The sequence below is a fragment of the Psittacula echo genome, assembly GCF_963264785.1.
Source record: "Psittacula echo genome assembly, chromosome: 4".
NCBI classification, from domain to species: Eukaryota; Metazoa; Chordata; class Aves; order Psittaciformes; family Psittacidae; genus Psittacula; species Psittacula echo.
The window spans coordinates 121,435,068-121,459,098 of record NC_137738.1 but is presented as its reverse complement, the minus strand read 5'-3'; the positions used below and the strand labels follow the sequence as shown (position 1 = coordinate 121,459,098).

The window sequence follows — 24,031 nt, the reverse complement described above, 5'->3', positions numbered from 1 at the left end:
CAGCTCAGGGTGTGAGTTTCAAGCATCCAAGGGGAAGGCTGCTCCATGCCAGCATGCTGCACTGGGGGAAGAGACAACACACAATGAATCCACACAACAGATCGACGTGACTTGCTTGGAGGCTGTAGCACAATTGTCCCCACCGACAGCTCCAGCACCTTCCCTGTATCACATAGCTTCCTACTTGCACTGTAGGGATGGATCTCCTCCGTGTTTCAGGAAAGAGCAGCAGCAGCAGCACACCAGGGAATCTGTAAGGAATAAACCAACAAGCAGAGGTGGATGGAGGAGCCCTGCAGCCCCAGGTGCTGTAGCTGGGAAATCCGATGGAGGCTGGATCTGGCAGGAGGAAGGAAGGAAGCAGTTACATACGGAGACAACAGGCTGCAAGCACCAGCTGCCCCCTTTCAACTTACCTGTGCCCCTTCTGTTCCAGAATGAAGAATGGGATTGGATTGAAGATAAAGAGATGGCACCAGATCCCTGGGGTAGCAGCCAGCATCCCATGTCCCCTACCAGAACACACCCTGGCTCCATAACCAGACCGATGGCAAAGCACCCAATATCCTGCAGTTACTCAACTACGACATGCCATTTTGCTCTCGGTACCAAAGCTTTGCCTTTGCCTCTTTATTTTTCTAGTACTTTCATCAAAATCCCCACAAAGAATCCTATTTAGCAATGGCATCAACACAGGAAGTTGTAACTCCAGGTTAGAGCTGTGCATCCTACAAGGATTCCGTGAAACCACAACTTGGCTTCAATACCATCACTTTTTCCCTTTTATTTCCCTATCAATCCATGTGCTACATCCAAACTATTTTCCCCTGCTATCCGATTCTGCTGGCTTGGGTTTTTGATGAAACTTGAACAGCCAAACTTGTCACAAGATGAAGCAATAAGTAGTTACACAGGACTGATAGATCATTCCAAACAACCAAGTTTCACTCCTGTCATCTCATTTTCAATTATTCTGAGTTAGCACAATTCAAAATATCATCAAATTAATGCTATTTATCACTGGGACACGAGGAAGGCAAATTGAAACCATTATTGCCCTCAGCAGTGCCTCCTCTGCCATGTTTTGCACATCCAAGCGAGGCATTTGTATTCCTGCCTGTCTGGCAGGCCCAAGAACCCAAACCCTTGGAGTCTGTGACAAAGATTGTGCTGTCCCAGCTGCAGGCGTGACCTTTGCCAACAGACACAGAGGCAAAGGTCCACTGAGGGAGAGACGGAATGCACAGAAACATTCCAAGTGCTGGGGAAGCAGGTGGCGACTGAGAGCACATCTTTATTGCAAAGGCAGCCAGCGAGGGGGGACAATGCTCCCTCCACAGCAAAAGCAGCCCAAAAAGGCCAGAACAAGAGGGGCTTTGAGGTCAGTTGTGCTCTCCGCATGCAACAGCTTCAGAACTGGAAGGACATGCAGCACACTCCTCACAAGGATGCTGTATCGAAAGAGGAGAATGGCAACAACTCACCTCCAAGCCAGCGGCTGTGAGCAGAGCAGTGGGTTGATACCATGTGCATTGGTACAAGGTATGTTTAAACCCTGTGACTGTGACTGCAGCGATGGTCACCTGCACCCTGGGACACCGCACTGCTCCTCCCCTGCCAACAGCACAGCACCAGCCTTTAACTGTACCCTTTTTAATGGTTTTGTTAAAAATGTCATAAAGACACCATGAATACAAGTACTGCAGTTACATCCATACAAAAAAAGCAATACAAATTAAGCAGCTGAATACAAAAATACATTGAAATACATGAACACCACAAGGTAACTCAGAGCACTAATCAGAGGGGTGGAGGAGTGGAAAAAACTTAAATAAAACCCTTTTCTGTATTAGACAACTGAAGTATTCTCCACTTGGAACAGGACCTTCCTTCTAGCTCTGTACTTCACAATTTCTTCTATATACAGCATAGAATAAAATACTTTTAAAAGATATGACATTTTTCATCCTCAATATGTGATATAGGTCTCTTTTACACTAAGGATATCGAGTGGGTGAATAAAAACAATGTCTCACGTGTACTGATCTGAAAAGGAGGAGCAAAGTTTTCCTCTTGAAAGCGTTTCCGTGGGGTCTGGAATCACTCGTTGGGTTTGGCTTGATGTGTCGGGCAATCCTGGTCAAAGCAATCCTTGCCTCTCACAGTAAATGTACATAATATTGCTCGCGTCTATACAATCGTACAAATGTGGCAATCAGATCTACATGGCCTTTATGAAAGAGACAGCTCACACATATACAGCTCCAGAGGGGGGGCTTCTTCATGGCTTATTTACAATGAAAGTGCTTGAATCAGCTCTAACACGATACATGGGAGGGGAAGGGGGGTTTCTACATGTCAATTATTAGTCTTCCCTGAACTTGGAAAAGTATTTCTATAGAAAATACCACAGCTTTGCAAACACTAGAGCGGACTGGAGGACTGCATGTGGTTCTGAGATTAGCAGCTGAAAAGTGTTGAGAATTATAATTTACAAATAAATAAAGCAAAGAGGTAAACCAGTTACAAAACAGCAGAAACCTGCGATATTCACAACAGTAAAAAGACTCGATCGCTAACAAAAGGGGGAAGCAGTGGGGTCAAAAGTCTTGAAAACATCTTTTAAGGACTTGTCATCTGACTCCCCATCAGGATCGGGCTCCGGGGGCTGAGTTCCCTGCCCAGGCTGCCTGACCTGCCGGGGGTCGCTGTACTGGGGTCTGATCAGCCCCGACAACGCCTGGATGGGCAGGTTGTGCACCGCGGGGGCAGCGCTGGAGTGTTTCGCCTGAGGTTTGCTACTGCTGCTGCTTGCTTTATCCGGAGCAGGTTCTGTGGAGCCGGCTCCTTCCAGGGGTTTCTCCTTCTGCAGAGCTGAATCTTCCGGGGCACCGGGCTCGTTTTTACCGGAATTTTTCAAAATGCTCTTTTTCTGGTTTTCTCCATTCTCTCCTGAAGCCGCTGGAGCTGCGTCCAGCGTCGAGCTGTGATCTCGTGGGTCATACAGACTGATTCCACTCAGGATCGAGCCCGGAGCTCCCAGCCTCACCCCACTGGATGCCAGTTTGGGAGCGTACGGAGGCAGAGCATCCGGCTCAGGTTTAGCAGTGGCAGCCTCGGGGGGCTGTGAGGAGCCAGCAGCAGACCTGGCGAGGCGGGGGTCAAACTTGGCGGGGTGCGAGGGGTCCTTTGCGACTCCATGATGTGTGTCTGCACTCGACAGTCTGTGGAGCCTGGGATCAACGTTCTTTTGTAAGCGGGGATCTCCCAGCTTGCTGGAGCTGCTGGCATGGGAATCTGCAGCAGGATCCAGGTAGCTGCCCCGGGCTGCTAGGCTGTTCTTTGCCTTGGCAGCCAGGCGTGGGTCGGCAGGCAGCGTGCTCGCATGGGCATCGCTCTTCAAGCCTCGCAGCTTGTTCAGTCTCTGGTCAGCAATGAGCGGAGGGAGAGGTAAATTGATTGAAGAGACGGGGTCAGGCTTAGGCAGAGGTATGGGGAGCAAGTCCTCAGGTGCCCATACAATATGCTTAGCAAAGTTTGGCTTCATGAGGGTAACATCCATCTTAATGTGGCTGAACTGCCGGAGCTGGGATCGCGGATCCCTCAGCGTCATGCCAGGCAAAGGCTCCAAGGGGATGAGGAAAGCTCGCTCCCGCAGTTCTCGCTCCGAGTCCTCTTCATCATCATCCATCCCCTTCTGCTTGGCCTTGCCTCCAGCGTGGTGCAGCTCAAGCTTTGCTCCCCCAAGGGCCGAGCTGCCGTGAGCACCTTCACTGACCTTGTGCATCCGGGGATCCCGCACGAGCCGCGGGTCCAGGGAGCCGGACTCTGAAGGCTTCCGCGGGTTGGACCTGGGAGAAGCCCTCAGCCTGGGGTCAGCAGCCTGGGGCCCAGCTCCCTTCTCCTTCGCCAGCCGGGGGTCAGTCGGAATTCCAAGCATGTGCTGCTCTGCGGAATGTTGCTGCCGATTCCGGAAGTTTTCACTTTGCTTCTTTAGGGTTTTTAGGATTGATTTAACGCTGCTCCCCTCCTCCTCCTCACTGCTGGAATACCAGTTGACGTTGTCATCTGAAAACCACCAAACCAAGATTAGTCAAGCAAACAATCACCAGGGAATACTGCCCATTCATTCATATGAAGGGTAGTTTCTGAGCAAACTGAGACTGAAAAGAGCTGGTATTAAATAATCTCTCCCTGTATTACAATAACTGTAATCTAAAATGACAAAAATCCAGTTCAACAAAGAACTGATGTAACGAAAGCACCCTGTAGGTAGTTGAGATGCACCCAAGCTCTGCTGTGTTCTCTCTGTCAACATTAACTTGGGAAAATAACCTGTTTCAAACAATTATTTCCACCCGTACTAATAAAAAACCCATTTAAAATGTGAGTCTTGGTGAAACTGATCTTCATTGTGGGATGGCAGAATGAAAAGTAAAACAGCACCGTAAGTCTCAGAACCAGATCAATTACAGATGTGGAATTTGCTGCCTTATTACATCCAAATCACCACATTCTTGTGAAAGCTCAAGATTCAGGAAGGGAAGAATATTTTATTTTAAAGGATAAATTCTCACTTATGGGATATAATTTCCTTGGCAAGCCTCATCAGCCCAGCTCTGTGCTTAGTTCCACATCCTAACTCACCTGCTTGCAGAAGACGACAGTGTCTATTGTGGCTCAGTAGACTGAGAAATGAAGACAAATACTGCCCCCCCCCAGTATCTAATGCACAATAACACATGCTTTCCCAAGGAACAAGGGATGGGACAAGAGGAACCGGCCTCAAGCTGCACCAGGGCAGGTTTAGATGGAGCTGAGGAACAATTCCTGCCCCAAAGGGTGCTCAGGCATTGGAACAGGCTGCCCAGGGCAGGGCTGCAGGCACCGTCCCTGCAAGTGTTCACACACCATGGAGACGAGGCCTCAGTGCCATGGGTTAGTGGTGGCCTTGGCAGGGCTGGGCAACACTTGGACCTGATGTTCTTGTAAGTCTTTTCCAACCCAGCTGATTCTATGACTGCATTCCCTCTCTACCAGCTGTACCACACCAGCACTCAATGACAGGCAGTGGAACGTTGTGGAGGCAGCTGACAGGAACATTTTCCCCTTACACTGCTTTCCAAAAGCCCTCTGAATCGGAGGACATGTCATTGTGGTGAGCAGCCTCCAGCTCAGAGCAGGTTACCCCCCGGTGCTCTGGTTTTCTGTGTAGCCTGGAGGGCTGCATCTCCACATCTCTCACCATTTGATCAGAATTACATGGGCAGCATCCTCAAAACCCCAGGATACAGCACATCCTCACAAACAGCAGGTACAGCAGCTGCCTTTTGGTCCTACAGAAGCACTTGTGGACAACTCAGCAGCCTCAGAAGAAGGTGCAGCAAGGAGCAGGATAAGGGACAAGAGCACTCTGTGGCTGGATCCATTCAGCAGGGTTACTGCTCTCCATCATCCAGGTTAACACTGCAAAGTTCAGCTATCCCAGAGGGAAAACCACTGCTCTAGAGATATGGAATATGCAAAAAGACTAAGACACAACCGTGCAAACAGAATCTAAGATGCACTTGTAGTACTGGCAGTTAGAAACCAGTTGGAAACTGGGAGGGATTGTAAGAAGGAATCGAGTTATCCACAACAGAACCTTTTAAAGCACAAACTATATCCAAAAATTATCCATGGATCTTTCTACTTGGAACTGGAACAAAGCACTAAGCCTATACTAACATCCTAGAACAAGCTGGGAGGAAAGCAAGTACATTCACCTGAAAACACAGTAATTGTGAGTGGTAAGGTGACAAAATTCCATGTCCCAGGCTAATACACAGTCAGTATGTTTAGAAGTCCAGCAAAATGATCTTTACCTTCATCTTTGCTCATTGCTCTCTGCCCCTGGTTGCTGACAGAGTCTCCATCTCTCTGATGCTTCTGACTAAGTCTTGCGTAAAGGGCTTTCTGCATTGCTGGAAGGAAATCTGGTACATTAATGGCTGGCTTATGGCCCATGTGGCTACTCATGCAGTCCGACTCACTTCCACCTTGATGCGACTCTTGAGCCATGAGGTGAGCCTGGTGATCTGAGAATTCTCCATGCCATGGTCCATCTGCAGCACAAAAACACCAGTCAGCAGCTACCCTATACAAGGTTTTACAACAGAGGAGAGAAAACATAAACCACATCAAGTCAAACAGATGTGACGTGTATTACACAACTGGAAAACACCAGCTGAAAACACCTTTACACTGAAGACATTCCAGGAGGTTTGGCTTTCTATCCAAGCTCCTCTCAGCAGCTCAGCTTTGGAGCCATGATATTTCAATACCACACCACTGCAAAGCGCCAGATCAAGGAAGAGCAATTCTGAAGTGTCCTTACCACCGGAGTTATTGGCTGGCTGGAAGTTGTGTACAGCTTGGTGGGAATAGTAATTGTCATAGAAGTCAGCTGCGTTCTGAATAGGCTCATAATTCATGTTGGGCTGCCGCTCTCCAGGCATCTGCTGGTACTGTGGCCCTGGAGGACAGTGATTCTCTCTTGGCATGTTCACCATATGTCCTCCTGGGGCATTATAAGACCCACCAAGACCTGGTGGGGTGTGAGGTGGGCCACCCTGCTGTCCTTGCATAGGCATGCCACTCTGGTTCTGTGGTCCGAGAAAGCCTGGTGGAACACCCTGCATGGGAGGACTCTGTGGCATGCCCGGGCCTTGGGGCCCTCCACATGGATGATGTCCAGGAGAACCTGGGTGCATTGGTGGCCCGTTATGTCCTTGGGACATGCCAGGTCCTGGTCCTGGACTTGACCCTGGGTTATACATGTGCTGGGAATGCGGGTCATTTCCCGGGAACGGTGGTCTCGGGGGCGATGCGCTGTTGTAGAAGGTCGGTGGCCTGCAGGCAAAAGGAAATCACAGAATCAGGTTCTGCACCTACAAAGATCAGCAGCCTGTTAGCTATGCCCTCCTCACCCTTAAACGTCTGCTCTTAGCTGATCTTAAGGTGGATTAAAATCTGAAAGAAGCAAAGTCATTTTCAGAGACAGTAACTCCATACACTAAATATTCATCATAACACAACAGAGTGTCTGGAAGTAGAACATGTACAACATACTAGCAGATGCAGAACTGGGTATTTGCTGCAGCAAAGAGTTTTAGACATCCCAAGGCAAACAGTCTCCATCAGGAGTGTCTGTTAGCTACAGCCATAAAGAGGTTGTGGAAGAGAACAAACCACTCAGCCTGCAAGCAGAGATAGGCACACAGGCACAGAGCCAAACCAAGAGCCAACAGAGTGATTTCCTGGAAGGGCAATGCTCAGGAAGTTCTCTTCTAGGGAAAGCATGAAGTAATGATGACAGCCAATATCTGACAGGATTTTAACTCAGCAAATACACTCAGGAGTGCACACTTGTGACAGGAGCTAAGAGAACTGTTCAACTACTCCTGCAGCCGTGTCTGAAGAAGGGTTCTGCACTAAGCTCTGACACCTACTTTTTCCCAATTTTGTGTGCTAAATCCACAGTTGGCTTCACAACTATTTCAAACAGAGACGGGATCTTCTTATAGTCCCCTGATGGATCCTGGTAGTTTTCCATGTCAGACTCAGAAAAGGCATATTGCTCTGGTGGGGTTGGTAGAAGCCCCACTCCCGGTGGAGGCTTAGGGAGAGGAACTATGCCACGCTTTCGGAGCTCCTCCAGCTCTTTCTCATCTTCATTTTGCGGTTCCTCCTCGTTATTCAAAACCTGGAACACAAGAATGTAGCAAACACTTCATCAACTTTGCAGCATGGGCAGCTCAGTTCAGTCCTGCCCTTTCCATCTGATTACCTGCTACAATAGTACTATTAACATCAAACTCACAATGACTGCAAATCCATTATGACTTGTTTTGCAGGACACCCATTCACAACCAGGGTGAAACTACTTTTGCAGCCAGGAAGGGACAATTGCACACAAGTAATTTCCTTCAAACAGTAATTGTAAGTTACAGAAGTTGAAGGGCTTGTTCCAAGATCCATAATGCTTCAAGTGTTAAATTCATGTCACTTTCAGTTAAGGGTTGCTGTATAGGAAGTGCAGAGAGACGCAAACACCCTACTTAAAGGTCAGGATTTCACGAATCATTCAGAGGAGGCACCTCATTCCTTTCTCCACCCTGAGTGCAGACGTCAGTCAGGTGACATCTAACTTCTACACCGCTAAAGGTAAGCCACATAAAAGCCACCCTTCTTGTTACAGACTCCATGAAGACATCCACAGGCAGGGGCACAAATAAAGTTCATGGACAGAAACACGAGTTGGGAAAATCAACATGTCTGATACGGCTAAAAATGACTGCTAGGAATTCCTAATACTGAACCTGGCCACAGACTTACCATGCGAAAAGGCAACAGGGAAGTTTAACATCATTAGTGCTTAGCATCACATTCCCTGAGAATCACATGGAAATTTCCAGCTTCCCCCCCTCCTTGTTTTTAGCAGCAACCCTCCTGTTCCCAGGGCACAAACTGCTCACCTTATCCAGCAGCTCTTTCGTTTCTGCAGTCAGGGGAGCATGAGAAAATTTGCACTTATCTCCTTGGTAGCACTTTGCTCCTGTGTGATAGAACTTGCAAGGGAACTCATGTAAGCAATGGGTTAAGGATTCCTAACAAAGGCTCATCTCTAGTTTGTGCAGTCAGGCAAGTCTATGAAATGCTGCTCTCAACTATCCTTTGGTTCTTCACCAGCACTTCACCCTTCCAAAGCACTATGATAAGAACTTTGAGCTAATAACCAACTTACACCTCTCAGTTCCATTTAATATTCCACTCATGATTACATTACTGTGGCCTTAATGTTATTTTTGACTCTATTCTAAAATTGTGATTAAAAAGGTGAAGGTCTGTTGTGGTTTAAGCCCAGCCGGTAACTCAGAACCACGCAGCCGCTCGCTCACTCCACCCTCCCCACCTTCTTCTTCCCCCCCCTTCTCCCGGAGGGATGAGGAGGAGAATGGAAAGAATGCAACTCCCATGGGTTAAGATAAGAACAGTCCAGTAACTAAGGTGTAACACAAACCACTGCTGCTACCACAAATAATAATAATGATAAAGGAAATAACAAGGGGAGAGAATACAACCCCTCACCACCCGTCGACCGATGCCCAGCCTGACCCGAGCAGCGATGTAACCCTTCTGGGTAACTGCCTCCAGTTCATATAGTGGGCATGACGTGCTGTGGTATGGAATACCTCTTTGGCTAGTTTGGGTCAGGAGTCCTGTCTCTGCTTCCTCCCGGCTTGCCCTCCTCCCTGGCAGAGCATGAGACTCACAAAGTCCTTGGTCAGAGTAAACATTACTGAGCAGCAACTAAAAACATCAGTGTTATCAGCACTGCTCTCAGGCTGAAAGTCAAAAACACAGCACTTGCACCAGCTACTAAGGAGGAGAAAAATGACTGCTACTGATGAACCCAGGACAAGGTCTCAATTCCACAGCAGAATCATAGAATCTCAGACTGGTTTGTGTTGAAGGGAGCTTAAAGCTCCTCCAGCTCCAACCCCTGCCACGGGCAGGGACCCCTTCCACTGGAGCAGCTTGCTCCAAGCCCCTGTGTCCAACCTGGCCTTGAACACTGCCAGGGATGGGGCAGCCACATCTTCTCTGGGCACCCTGGGCCAGCACCTCAGCACCCTCACAGGGAAGAGCTTCTGCATAACAGCTCATCTCAGTCTCCCCTGTTCTGGCAAGTTCCCCTTGGCCTGTCCCTACAGGCCCTTGTCAAAGCCCCTCTTTCAGGGTTCTTGTAGGTTCACAGCTGTTTCCTGATGCCCCCCACAAAAAAATAATCTTTGTGTATTAAATCTACAAAGTCTTTGGTACAGTCTCTTAGAAAAAGAAATAGCCTTGAAAATCACATCACTTAAGAGTAAATATAAACCTGCAGTTTAACTCAAGTATTACTTTTTAAAGGATATTGTGCAAATAAATGCAATTCTCTCCTTTGGTGCAGTAACCCTGTATGTAGAACTTGCAGATCTCCTTCTTCTTCTCAATCTCTGCATCATGATCGAATTTACACTGCTCTCCCTAAAAATAAAGCCAAGAAAACCCATCATCCACCTGAAATGCTGAGTAATTCTACTCAATATTTAAAGAAAAACATCCTCCTTTGCTGAATTGCAGCTTTTTATCTTTACTAACACAGAACTGCATTAGAAGCAAACTAAAACTGAGATTAGGGGGCTTGGACACAAAGAAACAATTCCTAAATTGGGACTTAAAATACAGGCAGCGCTCACAGGAAACAAACTGCTCTTTCAGTCCCAGTTCTTTTCTCTGTCTCTGCTGGTCATTTGCAATAAAAAGATATTTAAACAAGTATTTTACTAACATTATTTTCCACACAAACAGTTATGGATCATGTTATGTATGGATTCTGTTTTAAGGGGGGGTGGGAGAACTTAAAGTCCAACAAGCAAAGTATTAAGACTCTTCCACAGAGGAAAAATAGAGTCCAAATAATACCAAGTTTCTATCAGCCACAGCACACTACACATTAGGGTGTAGGGTGAGAGGTTTTATGCACAGTTTTTGTAGTGATTTTCACGAAAACCACACTAAGAGTATTTTTTTATTGTTTTAAAACTGAAGGTGGCAGCAAATCCTCATCTCACTGAGCAGGACACACTAGAACACAGAAAGGCAGCAACAAATCGTGTTTTCCTATTGCTCCTGGTTTGGGAAAAACACATTTTTACCTTTATTTTCACCACCTGAAAAAGAAACAGGATGTTCTACCTCTAAATACACAGAGGAACCACACAGAAATGATACACGCCTTTGAGGAGCATGCAGGTTCTCTCAAGTGTGGTTTATAACTGACTGAACTCCTCTGACATCAGAGGATGCAACTCCCCAGCAGCATAAATAAGCTTCAAAATGAAGCAATAGCAGTTCATTTATGCAGTGAGAGATTGTGTTGGAAGGGCTTCGTTTGAAGCAGACTGCTCTGAAGAGCCTTCTTTTCCTTCTGCGGCCTTCCCCTTGCTGCCTGCAGGAAGATGATTCTCTGGTAGGAGAACTATTGCTGCAACCCCACTTTTTACTTAGGAGAGAAGTAATTCAGCATCATTAAGCAATTCCTTCAATGGCTCAAAATTAACAGTGGCACATAAAGAGAAATAATCTAATCCATTCAGAATCATTGCCTATTGACACACTCCACACTTGTAAGACTTGATGTGTATTTACAGGATACATTAGCAGCGTGAGTTTATGATACTAGCACAGATGTTTGCACTGTCTGTACTAATAAACACAATATTTTTGATAGAATTTGTTATAATTCAAAGTGTGTAACATATTTTTCTATAAGTTTGCATTTATCTATCAATTCTCAAAACATTAAACACCAAAACACTTGATTTCAACATACATTTTCTCTGCAGCAGCTGAAGTAAACCAGAACAGAGCCACTTCCCCCCTTCCTCACAGCAAAGCAGAGACCAACAAGTGCACAATTACCTTAATGCACCTCCCTTCCAGGAAGTATTTACAGATCTGTTTGCCTTTGTGTTCCACTGTGTGTTGATTTATGAACTCCTGGCTCATGTTCACCCACTTCTTCACTGGTTTGCCATCCTGTAAGAGAAATGAACATCCTGCTGATGCTTTCTTATTAAGCACAGTTGTGGAAACATTAAGAGCACACCTGGGGCACCACTCACCCCAAAATGTGATTCACTTCACCATGATTTAAGTTCTTAATTATTATACCCACAGCTCAAATTATAGGTAAATAAATACTTTTTCTCGGCTGCTTTAATACATATTTATGCCAGGAGGGAAAGCAGAGAGGAAGCACAATTCAATCATGACCCAACATGTGAAAATTATTATGCACTTGGTGAGACAAATAATTGTTCTCTCATGAGTTGATTCCCATGTGGCATCTGCTCTTGGGATAAACTAAAAACACTGTGGAAAACTCTAGGTAGGGAGTATGGGATGGTGCTGAGGGGACCTCATGCAGCTAGTAAAGGCAATGGAAGCCTTTAATGAATTGCTGCCTCTGGAACTGCACCAGAGGGTAGAACAAACCTTGTCTCTGCAGTGCTGGGTGGTTTCCAAGTGGTCTGATGGTAGAGGGAAATGGCCTTTTCCCATTCCCCATGTTCACGAAGATGAGCAGGGACCTGAGTGCTGAGTAGGAGCTTCTGGAATGGCTGTGGTTCTCCTCAGCCATCATACTGCGACGTGAGCACACCAAGTGTCTGCTCCCATTCTGCTCAGCAGATTAAGCAATGTCACACAACGTCAACACTAAGGATGAGTTGCAGATTTTGTTGACACTGAGAAGCAGAAATCTTCAAGCTGGAAGTGTCACTTCCATGTTGCTACTCTGAGCACACTGAATCCAGAGAAATCTCAGCTGCTTCACACAAAGCAGCTTTGAACTTAATACCTGATCCTCTTCAAGGTTCATGCAAGTATCACATAAACAGGATGCTCCAAGTCTCTGAGAGTAAATCAGTGACTGTCCCACACCACAAAGCTCTTGAACCAATGGACCAAGATTGAAACCCATGGAACCTATGTCCCATTTCCTTATTTCCCTGTAGCCAGGAGCCCAGCTTTTTGCCTTCTGCCTGCTGGGACCTGCTTGAGCTGCCTCCACCCTTCCCCACAGGCTGGGATATGGCACTGGAGGACTGGGCATGCTCTACAAGAAGAAGTCCTACAAACAAAGCATCATCCTAACACATCAAAGAGGATCTAAGAGATCTGGGGAAGATCTGATCAGGACCACCCAGCAGCCCCAGAGAGTTTGGCCAGCAGAAAACATGGGGAAAGATGAACATGGCTAAATTCTCCACCACCACATTAGTTAGAAGCCAGCCACGTGCATTCCTGAGGGCAGGAGGGAGCAGAGCCACAGACATTTCAAACTTAACATGAGTTGGCTTAAATGTTTTCCAGCCATGGATGGATTTGACCCATTAATCACTGGTTTTGTATCAGTCTGCATTTAAGTGAAGACTGGAGTGAGACATTTACAACTCCTGTGCAAATACTGAACACTACATTGTCTCTTAATTCCTGTGCACAGAATTACTAGATGAAAACCAGGGTCACGTGTATTTCCATTTCCACAGTCACAGCTATGGAAGAGAAGGATAATTCCTCATGATTCAGATAGAAACTAGAAAAAAAATGTCCATTTTCTTTGCTGGTAGCAGCAAAACATTTAATTTCAGATATAGTTAACACTGAAGTCCCTGCACCATTCAAAGCCAAAGCCCATGAACCACCTTCTGCTACTTTTTCATATTTACAAGAAAAACAAGCAAATTATTATTAATTTACCAATTATATTTTGTACCTTGAGTGTTGCGAAATTCTAGGAAGTTTCTAGATAAGAGAAAAAATCATAGAACTCAGACTGGTTTGGGTTGAAGGGAGCTTAAAGCTCCTCCAGTTCCATCCCCTGCCACGGGCAGGGACCCCTTCCACTGGAGCAGCTTGCTCCAAGCCCCTGTGTCCAACCTGGCCTTGAACACTGCCAGGGATGGGGCAGCCACAGCTTCTCTGGGCACCCTGGGCCAGCGCCTCAGCACCCTCACAGGGAAGAGCTTCTGCCTAAGAGCTCAGCTCAGTCTCCCCTGTTCTGGCAGGTTCAAGCCATTCCCCTTGGCCTGTCCCTACAGGCCCTTGTCCAAAGCCCCTCTCCAGGTTTCCTGGAGCCCCTTTAGGCACTGGAGCTGCTCTAAGGTCCCCCCTTAAGGAGCCTTCTCTTCTCCAGTTTGACCCAGCCCAGCCCTTTCAACACGCTTCTTGTCCTCTTACACCTTCCACCTTTCCTTCTTACTTCCAGGTAGGAAAATTCTCCTCCTCTTTATGAGCCTGTTGGGCCAGTGTGGAGCTCTTGGTAAAGTTTAAAGACATTTATTTTGAAATACCCTTCTGTTAAAGCAAAGCATGCAGTAATCTGCAACAACCACATCTGGAATCTGCCTTTAATTGTACATACCTCATGAAAGCCATCGGAGCCTTTGTTGCCTCCTCTTCCCCTTCCACGATCTTTACGCTTCAGCTTCTTTTGCATCCCACGCCCTCGACCAATATTGTAGTTATTTCCTCTTTGAGAAATACCTGGAAAACAGAAATTACCTCTTCAGATCACCTCAGAAAGTAAAGAGCAATGGTTATCCAGTGACATCGAATACAGACAAATCACACTAACCAAGTCTCTCCCTTTTTGCAGCCTAAATACTCTCCTGAATGACGAGCTGGCAAATACAACCGCATCAGCCAGCTGTAACCCTGTGCCTGCTGCTTGAAAAGCTCTTCACAGCAACAAACTGAGTATGAAATCAATCTTGTCCCAAGCAGCACTCACAATTGGAGGTGCACACGTGTTATTTCTAACCAGCCCAAACACCTGAAGTACTTTCTGCTGTCTGGTCACTTTCTGAACTCAGAACTAAAGGGGTGCAATTGGCACTGGGTGCAGGTGCATGATTTGTTGTCACACCATGCACAAGATCTGAGATCTTAACCTAAGAAAGAAAAGAACAGCTGTGAATATAGAAATGTTTAATGGGAACTGTCTGGAAGGCTCAAGACTGCAATGATGCAGCCACAGCACAGCAGGAGTCATGGCCTCAGCTAACACTATCAGAGTATCTGCTTTCTCCTCTATCTAAACCCAAAGACAACCAGTTAGATAGTTCCCACTTCCAGTGGCAGTTGCTCTATGACAGTAAGGCCAACTGGAGTGAAAACACCTTGACTTCATCTCAGATGACTTGCAGGCAGAGATTTGGAAGCAGTATTGCCAAGCAGCACATGAAAAGCCATTTCTGTCTCAGCTAAAGAGATCCTGCCAATCTTTTGCCCATTTATTGCATTGTGAACCAAACAATAAATCTTCACTGTAGTAAATGAAAGACAAGTTACTACCTTTGAACAACACACAGTATCTTCCTGAGGACCACTACTGTATTCATACTGTCATACAAAACCCTGCTCAAATTGACTGGGAGTCAAACTTCAGCCATGATTCAAGGGAGAAGTCCTCCTTAAGAGGAGTAGTTTTTCACTGGGATTTGTATCAGCGAAGCTTAAATGCAAGAAGAGTTATGAAAAGGAAAATAAAAGGATACTAGCATAGTATTTGTACCAATACACAGTCCATATTAATACTTGTGGGCATAGTAACAGAAGTATTCAGGCACCTATCAAAACTTCCAGGTTCTTAATTTTGGGGTGGACTAGATTAGATTTTGGCATTGACCCATTCACATTCCTCCCCCCAGTCGAATCCCATTTCAGACCTTCATAAACTACCACCAGAAAGACCCTTTACAGCTCTAGGATTTCTTATCAGAGACTGGTTTGGGTTGGAGGGGACCTTAACATTCATCCAGTTCTAACCTCTCTGCCATGGGGGGGTGGGGGGGTTGGAACTTACTCAAGCAGTTACACAACAAAGATCTTGGCTTTATTTCTCTCTTTACTACGTACACACCACGCAACTTGATCTTTTTCTTCAACACATGCACCAATGTGACCACATGATATTAGCTCTTAATGAACAGCATCATCACTGATGGGAGGCCGCAAGCTTGCAGGAAAGCCACCATTGCCAGATCTGAGTTAAAACATCCTGAAGTGATGCCCAACACAACCAGCATACACCAGCTATTCCTACAATTAATGATTCCAATTCTCTTACCTTTCTGGACCCCTTTCATCCCTTGCTTTTTCACTGGTTCCTTTGGGAATGGAGGTCCCAAATCAGTACTGGAGGTCTCTTTAGCTTGCCTGTACTGTTTAAGCTGATCAGCAAAATCTTCATCCTTTTCCTCCTCGTTGTAATTCCCAAAGTTTTCATCACTGTAGTGACTGTAGTCATCATAGTCTTTACTCTTGACATTCTTTTTATGCTGCATTTTCTGTGAGCTCATGTAGTTTCCTGACACATGTCCATGCTGTGGAGAGGGGATCGTATTGTTCAGAAGCAGCTCAAGAGCTCAAAGAACCACCCTATAAACCCATTGGGTTTATGCTGGTTTATCATCATGCTCTCTACCAGATTTGCACAAGCAAACATCAATAATACACAGTGAGAACCAGTCATGCAGTAAAAATTACTACTTTGATTCTGCATGCATCAAAATAGGTAAAAAAGATAAAAAGATAAAAAGCAACAGCATCAGCATCTAAACTCCAGGAAGCTTTTCCAGGAGGTTGACAAAGCAGTTTACCATACACACTTCCAAGTGTTGTAAGTGCCACATAGATGAACTATGCTTAAAATCATTTTTTCCCTTCATGAGCTCCAATCCTGATGATCCCAGACACAGATGATACACTCTGCCCTGTCTCTGTCAGGATGAAATACTACTTATGGCCACTCCTAAGCCAGCACTGGCCCTTCTCCTGTTCCTGCAGATGGGATCTTCAGTTTGTTACTAGATTTGGCTGGCCTAAAGGTTTCTGGAATGGTTTCAGGCTAAAAGGAAAAGCTCCTCTCCTCTGAAGTACCAGAGTACTTCAAGCTGCTCTATCACAGCTTCAGAGCTTGGTGTTCTGTGTCACCCAGTGGTCTCAGGAAGTCTACCAAGGTGCACAGACTGGAAAAGTCAGGACAAATGGAACTATCACAATGCAGAATCAACTCTAGACATTTAAAGGTGGCTTTTCAGGAGCTGCTTCCTCTCGGGACAGTGTAAATTATAGAATCACAGACCGATTTGGGCTGGAAGGGACCTTAAAGATCATCTAGCTCCAAACCCCTGCCATAGGCTGGACACAAATTCAATGCAGGCAATAATAAAGATACCTGAACTGTTGCCTGATGGAGGAAAAAGTGGTATCACGCTTGTTTGCATCACCTATATTCATGCCACAGATCATGCTTTACATTTGGAGATCTCCTCAAGGAGACGAGAACTAGATGTGCCTTCAGAAGCCTGTGAGAATGGGCACTGCCATCAAACCAACCTCCAAAACCCCAGCATTTACACCTGCTTTTCTAAATTACACCTAATAAAGACATGAGAAATCAGCTTAAACAATCCTACCTGACTGAATGAGGAATCATAATCTCGGTATGAAGAGCTGCCACTCTTTTTATGTGGCCTTTCTGTACGCTCAATGTCAGAGTCATGGCTGTAGTCGGAGCTGTCATCACTGGATGGGGAGTTATGCTGAAAAGAAGAATAAAATAGCTCTCAAATGTTGTGTAACTCTTTGTGCAACTGGTCTGCTGTACAGGAACTTAAAGGAAGCATTAGCCTAGTAAATGAAAATGTGTTCTTAACTCTCACAAAGCTCTGCTGCTGGGGGAAGCTAAAGCAAGCACTCTTTGATGCCACACTCTTCGTATCAGAGAACAAGATCTGATCCAACGAGGGGGCCATGCAAACCTGAGGGCTGTGTGGTTGCTTCGGATTGTACCTGCTTCCTATGGGTCTCTCTGAGCATTGCACCTCTGCCACCCAGCAGGGATGCTGCTGGAAGGCTAACAGATCTGGGAGATGGCTAGAAACTGGCACATGGCAACAGAAAGGACCAGCATTCTGCCATTCTCTGCAGGGAGAATGCTCAGGTTTATTCTAGGATACTATTTTGTTTTGCACTTAAGTTGGTTAAAGTCACATTATCTTAATGAACTTCACTGAAGGATTCATTGAACCAGCCTGAAATCTTTTCTTCCCATGAGAATAATGAGCAAAAAAGTTAAATTGATAAATTTACATGAAATTTAATCCTAAAACACTCTCAAATCTCTATGGTCCAGCTGCCATTGTTGCTGCCAGTGACCAGTGCTTAACTTACACTGCTGCTTCAGATTTAAGCAGTTTAAGGAAGTGGTTTAACACTTCATCCTCTCATGTCAGAACTACCACAACCACTGACAGGAGCAGAGAGTGAAATGCTCGCAAATGTCAGCATTTTGTAAGCTGCTATTAAAAGAAATACTGAAATAAGCATCCAGTGAAGATATGTATCAGAAATACCAGTTACACCTGGCAATCTGATTCTGTACTTTGATATTAACAGAGGAAACCCAAGTTTATGAAATGCATTGGGGCAAAGCAAACAAGTGAGTTTCCAAACTATCATTTCAAAAGTGCTACGGTTGGGTTATTTAATGGTTTTATGTCTCTTACACCACATGAACTGTCACTGGAATGTGTGAATATGTACTTCCTTCCATGTGTCAGAAGTCTATTTAATACACAAATTCTTTAGTACTGAAGTGCATTGGCGAGAAAGGAACACCCCAAACCTGCCCTCAGACACTAAAGATTGCCTAAATAGTAATAAAAGCATTTTTCTTCTCTAATTCCCTGGCTTCTTGGTTAAACCTGGCATTAAAACCAGCACCTCCACCCGCTTGCTTTGCATTTCCCCACCTTATGCTTATCCCGTCTTCTCCTTTTGGATTTCTTCTTTTCTTTCTCTTTTTTGCGTTTCTTCCGTGATTTCCTGTGTCCTTTCTCATTCTTCTGTTTATCATCACCTTTTGAGCCATGTTCTTTCACATCCTCATAGGCTGCATCATCTATTTCCCCATCTTCCAGCTCTCCATCCTCTCTGTAGGAGGAAACACATCGATACAGTAAAATGCCATATTATGATCCCTCTCATCTGCCCAACAGCACAGTGAAAACACCCCCAGTTCTTCACACCAGGCACATTTTTATACATGTGCTCATGCTTTTTAATACATGGAATGCCCCAAGAACTACCAGGATTTAAGAGTTTTCTGTAATAGCTGAAGAAAAATGGAATGCAAACCATTAAATGGCAAAATTAAGCTGTTTTAGAACTATGGTTTGGTTCTTTTCAAGGTCTTCTCTTCCTAAATAGCTTTCTCCAACCTAGATCAAAAATACAACACTCTGTAGCCCTTAAGCACAACTAAAAGGTAGCTTATCCACTTGTAGAAGTGCTTCCACTACAGTGCTGTTCCCTGCATGGTGCTGCTTGCAGAACAGATGTGATCACAATTAAAGGCAATTCAACCTCTGAAACCATAGAGGTAAATAATGAAAGGAAGCAGTTGGGCACTGCAGGAAAAGCAATGTACAGTGGTACAAACACGTGTCCTTCAACAGCTCTTGGAAGTGAAGATGAGAGCCAAATATCTAAGGTGGAATGGCCAGTCATGAGCAGTTTGAAAAAGATGAATTAACTTAGTAGTAAGGTGAATTCTTCAAAAGAAATCAGTAGTAGACAAGGAATTGTTAACATCTGAAGAATGAGTAAAAACATGAATACAGACACAAAATACAACACCTGAGCTGCTTGCAAACCAAGTATCAAAGGCTTGTGCTCACCTCTATCAACAGGGAAAAAAGGTTTCTATGATTATATGAGACTTTAGTTAAAGTTCTGTCTACTGAAATGCTTTGCTACAAGGAAACATGTTGCCCAAACACCCATTTCTCATCCCTGTTGCAGACACTCCGCTGGAGGAATCCCAGCTCCTCTTCTACTCTCTGGTATTAGCTGGGGTTTAGCTGTGGAAGAATCTGCTGCTTAGAGACATTTGTACTTGGCTCTATATAATTATTCCTACATTACTGCTGCTTCAGGAACTCAGCCTTTGGAGGCATCATGGGAACTTAGGGAAAGTCAGTGCTCAGTTTTTACATGGAGATTGCTTGGAAATGCCATGAGTGTCTGAAACCCTCACTCTGAAGGGACCAGCTTCAGCAGATGAAGGAGGTGCACAGCCTGTAAAAAACTATTAAATGCAAAATATCAATGAATAAAACAAGACTAATCCAGTGCTGGGGGCAGGAGAAGGTATTAGGACTGAAGCAGTAATTAGGCTTTATTAAATTGCCTTATAATTTGTTCACCTCACTATGATCAACTCTGCTTCAAGGCACTGTGAAGAGCAGGAAGGGGGAAGAACTCACCAGGAAGCAGAAGACCTGAGGCTCCACAGTAAAACCAGTCATTAAGAAGAGAGAAGCAACCCAAAGTTGGGATTTGTTGTAAGAGGAGTAAATGGCCATGGCAGGGAGAAGAAAAGGGAAGATGACAGGACTGCTGTATTGGCACCTTGCGTGTCCTGGGGCTTCTTAGAACTAAATATGCTTAACAACCACAATGGAAGAACGGAACATCAAACCAAAACCAAACAAGATATGATTACAGATCACTGACTAGCCAAAAACTGGAAGGGAAAACCCCCACATCCAGATGATCAGCTCATATAAAGGCTTTGGGAAAAACCAGAGGAAACCCATCCATTCCAAGGCACCACCTCTTCACCTTTAGTTCTCAGCTACTGGTGGGACGTCACAGCACAGCACCAGCAACTGCCTATCCATCACCTCAGGGCAGCCCACTGCAGGCATGCAAAGACAGGGACATCTGAGCCTCAGGAAGATGCTTTGCTGTGTTACACGATGGAGAAGGGGACTCTAGAACATTTCTAAGTGACACACAAGGGCAGCCAGCTTACCTAGTGACTAGAAATATGGGAAACTGGAATATGGGAGAAAATCATCTTCTAGATGAGTACTGAAGATGGTTTTGCTGCGTAGCATGAAGTAACAGGACTGGAAAGAAGGAAAGCTTATAAGAAGCTTCCAAATGTCAAAATATTAAGAAGTGGGCATTAAAGAAATCAGATTTAATCTGAATAAAAGATTCTGCTATGGAAGGTGTCATTTAAAGACCATCATTCACACTGGTGGCAGTAAAAGGAACTTCAGGGCAGATAGTGAGTGATACTGCAGGACTCGCTGAAGCAGACAGGACAAACTCACGGAAAACAAGCCCATGGAAGACATGGCTCTTCCCTGAATACACTGAATACACTGTGGGGAATAGGAAAACAAAAGGCAGCTTACAAAGTAGGCAAGAATTGCTCAACTGCTGTTGCTTAAATTCAGCTACACTGCAAACGCAGCCGTCACTGGGTTTGCTCCTGGCCTTCACTGGGAAACACTTCAAAAAGGACGTTACTTTTAGCACAAACATAAAGCAGTAGGAAGCTATGAGGTATTGAACAAATAGTGGAAATGAATAGTAATAATTACAGTGATAAGAATAAAGGTTTGCCCGTGGCCAGGTGGGCACCAAACACAAAATAGGGGCAGCTTCAGAACCCATTTCTATGTGATTTTTGTAAGGTGCTCACAGATATCTGCTCACACACAATCCTTACACTGCCTTGCAAAGAACCTAACATCAAGATACTATTGTACTTAAGAAGAAAGCAAGCATCTTCAGAGTATGTACCCCAAGCATAGAATAAATCCTGTGTTCAAGCACCCCAGTGGCCGTTATCTCCAGCATTCCCTGAGAAACTCTGGAATGTATCATACAATAAACATCTCAAGAAAGCATTTGTCCCATCTTTCCAGGCTAATACAGTGTGCTTAGAGTAATTGGAACACAAACACTTACGGAACACCTGCAGCCATTGGGAAACGCAATCTTTCCTACTCTGACAATATGAGTTCAACACTCTCCCTAAAGTATTTCTGCTCTTGAACATGCTCTTTAGGAATTGCCCACTGGAAATGCTCTTTAGGAAATAAGGTTGTTCCCAGTTCCTTTGGGAACTGCCATTATGGATTTATACTGCTGGGATGCATCCAGGCCTTCATTAACTTTCTAGGTAAAACAACTATGCAGGATCCTGGTAACACTATCCTTTGGATTGCATTCCAAAGGGAAGGTTACGGAAGGTTTTCCTTTACTCCCCCAGTGCCTACATTCTTTCCACAACATCCTGGAATTTTCCAAGCACTGAACTTCAAGAATGTATAAAACCAAAACAACAGAACAAAACCCAACAGAAAACTCTGGATAAATGTGATTTGAAAATAAAATGGAAAAAAACCCACATAATTTCTTGGAAATCACTGAGTTATTCCTCAAAGAAAGTTTACCAAAGTGATAGGGCAGAAAAGTTCCTTTTACAGGATTTTTCCTGATTTAAAACCCAAACTGAGCTGTTCACTTGTGTACTGTACTTGTGCTGGGCAAAGTACAGCTTCTTGCTTACAGAACACTCGGGGCTTACAGAGTGTCTGCTATCAGTGTGCTTCTGGCGTTGCTGGAAGTGCCTGACCCACAAACACCAAAGTTTTCTTGATGTGGACAAACAGGGAAGTGTAATTTGGTTCTTTTTCAAGACTCACTTCTCTCTCAACTACCCTGCCCCACAAAACAATGCACCACCAAAGCAACCTCCACTGATACAACGTCAGCAAGCTGGGGGGGACAGCCCATGGTGCCTCACAACACACACCTCAGGAGTCAAGGACAGCCTCTGCGCTGAACCAGCACCACTGGCAAGCTGTAACTGCTACCATGTGGTTTGTTCTTGGGTTCCAGATTTGGCTATGCAAAGGCTGAACTAAATCTGATGCACCTTCTGATTAATGGAAGTTCATCCTGACCTGTTACAGGGCAGATGTGCAGTATGAAATTCTGGCACAGGACACAGCACGAGAAGGTAACTCACCTCGAACCTGAGATCTCAGCTAGCACTACCAAGCCCTTCTCATCCTAGTGTGTTTAAAGTCCTTTTGGAAGAGAAACAGGAGCACCTTCATTAAATACCAGGTTAAATTGCTCAGAGCGTTTGGATGCTGCTGCCTGACCTACTGGAACCGCTCATAAAGAGCCCCTGATGATGACTTATTGCCATATGGTCCTCCTATTTCCTCATGACCCACGGGATGGCAAATGCAATCCTGCAATGCAGAACACAGGAGATGCAAAATAAAGTAACACCACGTAGACTCCATGAGCTAAACAAATCCTAACAAAGGCAAAGGCAGTGATGTTTCCTACCAGCCCCTGTACAAGGAGTAGGTACACACAAAGAACACTTGGTTCTTCTCCAGACGCAAGAGAAAGAACTAAAATCACTGATGGATCACTCCCTCTTCCGCCATCTCCACATACTTGGAGCTTGATGGATATGTGAAAATTAAACTAGAAAGTGTTTCCACTGTCCCCAGGGTATTTCTAGAGCACCTCAGAAATGGATTACAAAGGCAGAGAAGCCAAATTATCTTTCAGGGAAGAATCAATCTGGTGAAGTCAGTGAAAAGGCAGTTATGCAAATATTTGGGTAGGGAACAGAAATCCACACCTAAAGTAACTCACTGTTACTGTGGTGTTTACTGTTCAGTTTCTAACATTCCAACCCAGCTTTAACTCACCTCTCCTGCCCTTAGTGCCAGTCATTTTTAAATAGCATTCTTCAAGTTCAAAAAACAGAAGATTTACAACTCAAGCTCCAGGACACAAAACCGAGATGCATTTGCTCAGTATACTGACAACTGGAGGTTTAAAATGCTTAAGAAAACTAAACTGGTTTTCCCTGTGGGAAATCTTCCTCTCAAGCACTGAGCACATCTGCAGAGACAGTGCAGGAGCTACAGGAGAACCGAAGTTTTAAGAACTTACATGAACAAAACTCATGCAACCAAAATGTGACTCTATCATAGAACCATAGAATCCCAGCCTGGTTTGGGTTAGAAGGGACCTTAAAGCTCCTCCAGCTCCAACCCCTGCCACGGGCAGGGACACCTTCCACTGGAGCAGCTTGCTCCAAGCCCCTGTGTCCAACCTGGCCTTGAACACTGCCAGGGATGGGGCAGCCACAGCTTCTCTGGGCACCCTGGGCCAGCGCCTCAGCACCCTCACAGGGAAGAGCTTCTGCCTTAGATCTAACATCATTTTCTATATATCTATATTATTGTATTATATTTTCTTATATCTAACATTGTGATATCAAACATTATTTTCTGTTAATTCCTATTTACATAGGTTTGATTCACAGTTAAGGAAAAGTCTTGTTTAAAAGAATCACATTTTGGTTTACAACACGATGCTTTGATTTTATTCATTAGAGTAAGCTTTAAAGAGCATATGAGTAGACCAGATTTCCCCAAAACACTACCAACGTGAGATAAAGTATATAGTAGAAAAAATGAAAGGCTGCAAACACCTCCCTTTACTTCTTGTACCCACAGAGAAAGGACACAGCAGC

At 45.0% G+C, this 24,031-nt stretch overlaps 1 protein-coding gene across 3 annotated transcripts in view; it reads right to left on the bottom strand.

Annotated features, from left to right (window-relative positions):
* Positions 1-30: 30 nt before the first annotated feature.
* The window catches only part of ZC3H6 (zinc finger CCCH-type containing 6), a 30,145-nt gene continuing 6,144 nt past the window's right edge, over positions 31-24,031 (bottom strand). Inside the window, exons 2-13 of one of the 3 annotated variants that reach the window (XR_013956715.1) lie at positions 18,411-18,591; positions 17,073-17,198; positions 15,722-15,977; positions 14,015-14,136; positions 11,509-11,625; positions 9,960-10,071; positions 8,517-8,626; positions 7,491-7,744; positions 6,377-6,891; positions 5,865-6,104; positions 1,485-4,068; positions 31-251 (exon numbers count right to left, since the gene is read on the bottom strand). Coding sequence is in view for 2 of the 3 variants with exons in the window: in XM_080616717.1 (XP_080472843.1) it covers positions 2,576-4,068; positions 5,865-6,104; positions 6,377-6,891; positions 7,491-7,744; positions 8,517-8,626; positions 9,960-10,071; positions 11,509-11,625; positions 14,015-14,136; positions 15,722-15,977; positions 17,073-17,198; positions 18,411-18,591 (3,526 nt within the window). In the remaining variant the exon portion in view is untranslated. Of the gene's footprint in view, positions 252-398; positions 4,069-5,864; positions 6,105-6,376; positions 6,892-7,490; positions 7,745-8,516; positions 8,627-9,959; positions 10,072-11,508; positions 11,626-14,014; positions 14,137-15,721; positions 15,978-17,072; positions 17,199-18,410; positions 18,592-24,031 lie in introns of those variants that run through there. The other 2 variants (XM_080616717.1, XM_080616718.1) reach the window with 2 other exon arrangements.